Source organism: Mandrillus leucophaeus, unplaced genomic scaffold, assembly GCF_000951045.1.
Source record: "Mandrillus leucophaeus isolate KB7577 unplaced genomic scaffold, Mleu.le_1.0 Scaffold479, whole genome shotgun sequence".
NCBI lineage: Eukaryota > Metazoa > Chordata > Mammalia > Primates > Cercopithecidae > Mandrillus > Mandrillus leucophaeus.
In genome coordinates, this window is record NW_012105131.1 from 343,634 (window position 1) to 350,881 (window position 7,248).

Genomic DNA, 7,248 nt, shown 5'->3' on the forward strand with positions numbered 1-7,248 from the left:
CCACTTCGTCATAGTACTGCAAACCTGGAGTCAGATCAAAATTTAGATATGGAATACAACAATCAGCTGGGCGTGGTGGCGCGCACCTGTAGTCCCAGCTACTCAGGAGGCCGAGGCAGGAGAATCAATGCTGTCTCAAAAAAAAAAAAAAATTTAGATATGGACCTGGTGTGGTGATTCACACCTATAAATCCCAGCCTTTTAGCCATTTGGGAGGCTGAGGCAGGAGGATTGCTTGAAGCCTGAAGTTTGAGACCAGTTTGGGCAACATATCAAGACCCTGTGTCTACAAAAAAATTTTTAAAACTTAGTTGGGTATAGTGGCACATACCTATTGTCCCAGCTACTCTGGAGGCTGAGGCAGGAGGATCGCTTGAGGCCAGGAATTTGAGACCAGCCTGGGCAACATAGGAAGATCCTGTGTCTACAAAAAATTTTTTTAAATTTTAGCTGGGTATGGTGGCACACACTTATAGTCCCAGCTACTCAGGAGGCTGAGGTGGGAGGATTGCTTAAGCCCAAAAGTTTGAGGCTGCAGTGAGCTATAATTGTACCACTGCACTCCAGCCTGAGCAACAGAGCAAGATCCTATCTCAAAAACAAAAGAAGGAAAGAAAAAGAGAAACTACTTTTAGGGCTACCATTTATTGAAACTCTAGTATATGCTAGACACCGTATATACAGTGCTTAATTCTCATGAAAACCTTTTTATTTTATTTTTATTTATTTATTTTTTTTTTTGAGGCAGAGTCTCACTCTGTTGCCCAGGTGGAGTGCACTGGCGCAGTCTCGGCTCACCACAACCTCCGCCACCCAGGTTCAAGCTATTCTCCTGCCTCAGCCTCCCAAGTAGCTGGGATTATAGGTGCCCACCACCAGGCCTGGCTAATTTTTGTATTTTTAGTAGAGACAGGATTTCACCCTGTTGGCCAGGCTGGTCTTGAACTCCTGACCTCAGGTGATCTGCCCACCTTGGCCTCCCAAAGTGCTGGGATTACAGGCGTGAGCCACCACGGCCAGCCCTGAAAACCCTTTTACAGATGAAGATGCTGAGGCTCAGAGAGGTTAGGTAACCTGCCTAGGCACACACAGCTTCTAAGTGATAGAGTTTGAATGCAGGTGTGTGTGTCTGTCTTCAAAGCCTATGCTCTTGGCTGGGTCAACCCTGGGAGGCACTGGTTAACCTGTCTCCCTCTCAATCATCCTTGGGTGTCTCTCCCTCCCCATTCCTGGCTCCTGTGTCCTCTGCATGCTGGAAGGGATGGATGGGATAAGCCTGGGCTGGTTGCCCCTGCCGTCTCTGCCTGTGCCACTGCATCCTCTAGACCTGAGTCTCCCTGTGTGCTGACAGGTCGGCGGGACGAAGACTGGCGTGGTGCGGTACGTGGGGGAGACAGACTTTGCCAAGGGCGAGTGGTGTGGCGTGGAGCTGGACGAGCCCCTTGGGAAGAATGATGGGGCGGTGGCGGGCACCAGGTATGGTGGGCTTCTTCTGGGGAGCATGGGAGGGGGTTCCTCTCCCCAGAGTGGGTGCAGGGGATGGAGATGGGACATTGGAGGAAGCTAGTGTCCAGCATGTAGTGTCAGACACCATAGTATAAGTCCTTTTCCCTTCCCTCTTTCCCAACAGCCCACTAAGCTGGATAGTGGGATTATCATCCCATTTTACAGATGAGAGTATGGAGGCCAGAGAGGTCATTGTTCAAGGTCGCACAGTCACAGGCAAGCGCCAAGAGTATCTGTCCCCGTGTTCTCTTCTTTGTGTCACTCATGGCTAAGTGGGGTGGGAGCCCTCAAAAAGGAGAGGGAGGCCAGGCACGGTGGGTCATGCCTGTAATCCTAGCCCTTTGGGAGGCCGAGGCAGGTGGATCACTTGAGATCAGGTGTTCGAGACCAGCCTGGCCAACATGGTGAAACCCTGTCTCTACTAAAAATACAAAAAATTAGCTGGGTGTGGTGGCACACACCTGTAATCCCAGCTACTTGGGTGGCTGAGGCATGAGAATCGCTTGAATGGGGGAGGAGTAGGTTGCAGTAAGCCACGATCACACCACTGCACTCCAGCCTGGGTGACAGAGCGAGACTCTGTCTCAAAAAAATTAGCCAGGCATGGTGGCGTGCACCTGTAGTCCCAGCTACTTGGGAGGCTGAGGCATGAGAATTGCTGGAACCTGGGAGGCGGAGGTTGCAGTGAGCTGAGATCACGCCGTTGCATTCCAGCCTGGGCAACAGAGCAAGACTGTCAAAAAAAAAAAAAAAAGAAAGAAAGAAAAAAAAAGGGTGAGGCAGCAGTCCCTGCCATCTGGCATTGGGGTCCCCTGAATGACACATGAAATAATCAAACAGTGCCCAGCGCTATATGGCCAAAGGCAGGCCTCACAGATGGGTTCCAGGTCTCATACCATCTCTGATGAAAAGGAGTTGACTGCTGGCGTTGCTGGGTTAGGAGGATCTGAGGCTGTGTCTGGGCTCATGGTGGGTGGAGGAGTGATGTGGTAAGTGGACCATGTCTGTCACAGGTGTGGACTAAGGTGAGGCTACCTGAGTCCCTGTGCAGTCCCTGGACTGGATTCTGTGGTTGAGATGAGGCTGTGACTGCTCTGAGCAGAGTGGTCACCATGGCACAGGGGAAGAGCCAGGCTTGGGCCAGGCCTTGAAAGAAGGTAGGGTTTCCTTTTGGAAGAGGCTTGAGAGGGATTATGCTAGGTAGGGGCTGAGAGCACAGAATGAACAAAGACCTGGAGGTGGGAAAAGGCAGGATAAGGTGACAGTTTTAAGGTGAATCAGAAGCTGAATGGGGGCCAGGCATGGTGACTCACGTCTGTAATCCCAGCACTTTGGGAGGCTGAGGCTGGATCACTTGAAGCCAGCAGTTAAAGACTAGCCTGGACAACATAGCAAAACTCCATCTCTACAAAAGATACAAAAATTAACTGGGCATGGTGGCACACGCCTGTAGTCCCAGCTACCTGAGAGGCTGAGGTGGGAGGATTGCATGAACCCAGGAGGCTGAGGCTGCAGTGAGCTATGATTGCACCACTGCACTCCAGCCTGGGTGACAGAGCCAGACCCTGTCTCGAACGAAAGAAAAACACTGGTTGGGCCCAATTCTCGTGGTCCAGTGTGGAATCCGTGACCAGAGAGGTCTTGAGAGGACGGGAATCCGGGGTTTCCATAACAATGCTTTGCCTTCCTGTTTGCAAGATGAATGTTTCTCTTGACTCACTTTTGCTTTCAGAATTCAGGGGTGGATTGGACAGCAGTCCCCACGCCACCCCAAGGTTTCTCTTTCAAGCTTTTGCTTCTCCATACAGGGACTTTATGGGCAGAGAGCTGATGGGATTCCTTCATTCTGTGAGTGGTCTGAGGGTAGCCTGAGAGTGGGGCTGTAGCTGTGGCTGGGGTCTCTGAACAGTCGTGGGAGCCAAGCTTAGTGGGCTTTGGAACCCAGCAGACTGGAGGACCAGTCTCAGCTTTGCTATGTAACCAGCTGTGTGACTGTGGGCAAGTTATTTAACCTCTCTGAACCTAAATTTTCTCATTTGTGAATGTAGATAACTTTGGGGGATGGAGATGAGCATTCATTTAAAAAGACTGGCACAAAGTGGGTCCCAGTAATTATTTCCTACTTCCAAGAGTATCCTCGTTGGCTGTTCACAGCTGCAGAGACTCTCAGACCCTACTCACCTCTATCCTTTTTCTGAGAGTCCTGTCTATCCACCTGGAAGATTTCCACCTTGGAGGGTCTTTCCACATGGACCCCAAGGAGGTGTCTTTCTCTTTTTCTACTGGGCTCTGAAGAGGCAGAAGAGGCAGGGGAGGCTCCAGGCTTTGGGGCCGTGACAGCAGCGTGGGTCTCTCCTGCTTCCACAGGTACTTCCAGTGCCCACCCAAGTTTGGTCTCTTCGCGCCCATCCACAAGGTGATCCGTATCGGCTTCCCGTCTACCAGCCCAGCCAAGGCCAAGAAGACCAAGCGTATGGCCATGGGTGTGTCAGCACTGACCCACAGTCCCAGCAGTTCCTCCATCAGCTCCGTCAGCTCTGTGGCCTCCTCCGTGGGGGGTCGGCCCAGCCGCAGTGGCCTGGTGAGGGTGGGGCTGCAGAAGGGGATTCTCTGGTGTGTGTTTGGGAGGGGTGAGGATGTACAGAGATCCAGGTGTTCTGATCTGCTCCTGACTTACTCTAGTTCCAGTTTGGGATTTTTGAACAAAGTAGAAAGTGCATATCTTTTAATAGGGAAAATTGAGCCATTTGTGTTTATTGTCATTTTTATATAACTGATTTATTGGAAGCCTAAGCTTTTCTCTGGAAGTTAAGGAGGGTTATACAGATGCAGGGCAAGGGGTTCAGAAAGGTTGGCATCGAACCCTGGATGAAGGGAAAAGAGGAAGCTGCTCGGTGACTATGGGCAGAGGGCATTCTGTCCAAACCCAGTCTAGGGTTGGAGGTTCCTCTTGTCCTGGGAAAAGGTGGCCAAAGTGAGGAAGTCAGAGGCTCTGGCTATCAGGAGCTGACTCTTCTGAGATGGGGAATTTCCTGAATCTCAAACGTCAGGATTTCCCGCTGGGTGAGTCTGCAGGGTCCAGGATGTCAGAGTACTGGCAGGGGAAGAGCAGGACCCTGGGAGTCAAGGCACTTGGGCCCCCCACCTGCTGCGTTGCTGTAGGTTAGGCTGGACAGAGCGAGCCTGCCCCACAGTGCTTCAGATCCCTGAGACCCACCTGCACGCACACCTTCCTGCAGCTCACGGAGACCTCTTCACGCTACACCCGCAAGATCTCAGGCACCACAGCCTTGCAGGAGGCACTGAAGGAGAAGCAGCAGCACATTGAGCAGCTGCTGGCCGAACGAGACCTGGAACGGGCCGAGGTGGCCAAGGCCACGAGCCACATCTGCGAGGTAGAGAAGGAGATCGCCCTGCTCAAGGCACAGCATGAGCAGGTGAGTGGCAGGTGGGGCTAGGGGTGGAGCTTCTCCAGCCAGTCTCATAGAGTCTCACCCACTCAGAGCGGAGACCCTGGATGGGGTGGGTGCAGAGAAATATGAAGATAACACAAGCAGTACCTATCCCCTGCTTTCCACAGATAAGCCTCAGTGACCTGGTGAATTTCCTTCCAGTCTTTTCTGCCTATGTATAAGGAAACGTACACCTACTTTCAGAATCTGGCTACAAGCTTGTATATCTTGCTTTTTTATTATTTATTTTCTTTTTTTCTTTCTTTTTTTTTTTTTTTGACAGAGTCTCGCTGTGTCCCCAGGCTGGTGTGTAGTGGTGCAGTCTCAGCTCCCTGCAACCCCCACCTCCTCGGTTCAAGCGATTCTCCTGCCTCAGCTTCTTGAGTAGCTGGGATTACAGGCAAATGCCACCATGCCCAGCTAAGTTTTGTATTTTTCTGTGGAGATGGGGTCTTGCTATGTTGCCCAGTCTTGTCTGAAACTCCTGACCTCAAGTGACTCTCCTACCTTGGTCTTGCAAAGCAATGCAATTTTTACAGGCATAAGCCACGTGTCCCGCCTCTTCCCCATCTTGATGTCTGCATTGCCATCTATCACAGGCTTTGTCCTTAATGACATCTGATGTGACTAGTCCCCTGCTGTTTAGATTATTTCCAATTTTTCACTTTTTTGAGACAAAGTCTCACTCTGTCACCCAGGCTGGAGTGCAGTAACGCGATCTTGGCTCACTGCACCCTCCGCCTCCTGGATTCAAGCAATTCTCCTACCTCAGCCTCCTTAGTAACTGGGACTACAGGTGTGTGCTACCGGGCCCAGCTAATCTAATTTTTGTATTTTTAGTAGAGACGGGGTTTCACCATGTTGGCCAGGCTGATCTCGAACTCCTGGCCTCAAGTGATCTGGCCGCCTCGGCCTCCCAAAATACTGGGATTACAGGCGTGAGCCACCGCACTCAGCCAGTTTTTCACTCTTTCTACATACCACTGCAGTAAATATATTTTTAAATGTATGACTGTCTATATTTCAGATTATTCTTTTGAGCAGATTCTAGGGTTGTATTTCAGGGAAGTGACTCACTGCCCCAGGCCTTGGGGTTGCCGCTGTCTTGTGTCTGGTTTTTTCTCTGATGTTTGTCTCCCGTGGGAGAGCTCTCTCCTGGGCCTCTGTCCCCATCTGGGGTCTGGCTTGCTCCTCCTTGGATGCCAGGATTAATAAGGCCAAGGTCATGGCTGTGCTTTGATGAGGCACAGACAAGACAACAGGTTTGCAAGATAACAGGTCTTAGGCTCTTGTGGGTTGAGGGTGGGTGGCAGGTACTGAGGGCAGGTGGGCCTGAGGGTCTTGCCTCTGCCTCTCTTTTTCCTGCTGGGTCCCTTCCTTCACACCTAGGCCCACTGTGCATGCCCGGCAGGTGCCAGCAGGGAAGTCGGGGTGACGGGGTTCCAGGCCCGGCTCCTTGCCTCTCTCCCACTACACCCCCAACCTGGGCCCCACACCCCGGAGCATGCTGACCCCATTTTGGCCTTCCTCGGGGGCTCAGTATGTTGCAGAAGCTGAGGAGAAGCTGCAGCGAGCCCGGTTGCTGGTGGAGAGCGTGCGGAAGGAGAAAGTGGACCTGTCCAACCAGCTGGAGGAGGAGAGGAGGTACGTGCTGGCCCACCCTCACCCTGGGAGGACATTCTCCCTGATCCCCCTTAAGGAGGATGAGGAAGAGGGCAGGTTTGGGAACTACAGACCCAGGTTCCAGTCCTGCCCCTGCCACCACCTGGCTGTGTCACCCTGGACTGGTGACATGAGCTCTTGGGCCTCAGTCTTCCCATCTGTAAAGTGAGGTACTGGTCCTCTCTTCTGCAGGCCGTTGGGAGAACTCTTCATACAACTGGAGTAAAGCACCCAGCACGGTGCCAGGCACAGAGGGATACCACATATTTAAACTTTTTTTGAAACAGGGTCTCACCAGGCTGGAGTATAGAGCCACAATCACAGCTCACTGCAGGCTTGAACTCCCGAGTTCAAGCGATCCTCCCACCTCAGCCTCCTGGGTAGCTGGGACCACAGGCGTCCCCCACCACACCTGGTTCATTTTTGTATTTGTTGTAGAGATGGGGTTTGGGCACGTTGGCCAGGCTGGTCTCGAACTCCTGACCTCAGGCTATCCACCCTCCTCGGCCTCCCAAAGTGCAGGCACGAACTGTCGCGCCCAGCCTTGGAACACCACATTTGTTCATTGCATAGAGTTCACTGTTCCTGCACTCTCCAGCAGAATATTGAGAAGATAATAGCTGGCAGC

General features: G+C 52.1%; 1 protein-coding gene across 1 annotated transcript in view; it reads left to right on the plus strand.

The window, feature by feature from the left end:
- CLIP2 (CAP-GLY domain containing linker protein 2) overlaps nucleotides 1-7,248 on the plus strand; it is a 108,962-nt gene that overhangs the window by 32,426 nt on the left and 69,288 nt on the right. Inside the window, exons 3-6 of the mRNA XM_011995238.1 lie at nucleotides 1,352-1,476; nucleotides 3,874-4,087; nucleotides 4,746-4,943; nucleotides 6,499-6,602. Coding sequence (XP_011850628.1) covers nucleotides 1,352-1,476; nucleotides 3,874-4,087; nucleotides 4,746-4,943; nucleotides 6,499-6,602 — 641 coding nt within the window. The remainder of the gene's footprint in view (nucleotides 1-1,351; nucleotides 1,477-3,873; nucleotides 4,088-4,745; nucleotides 4,944-6,498; nucleotides 6,603-7,248) is intronic.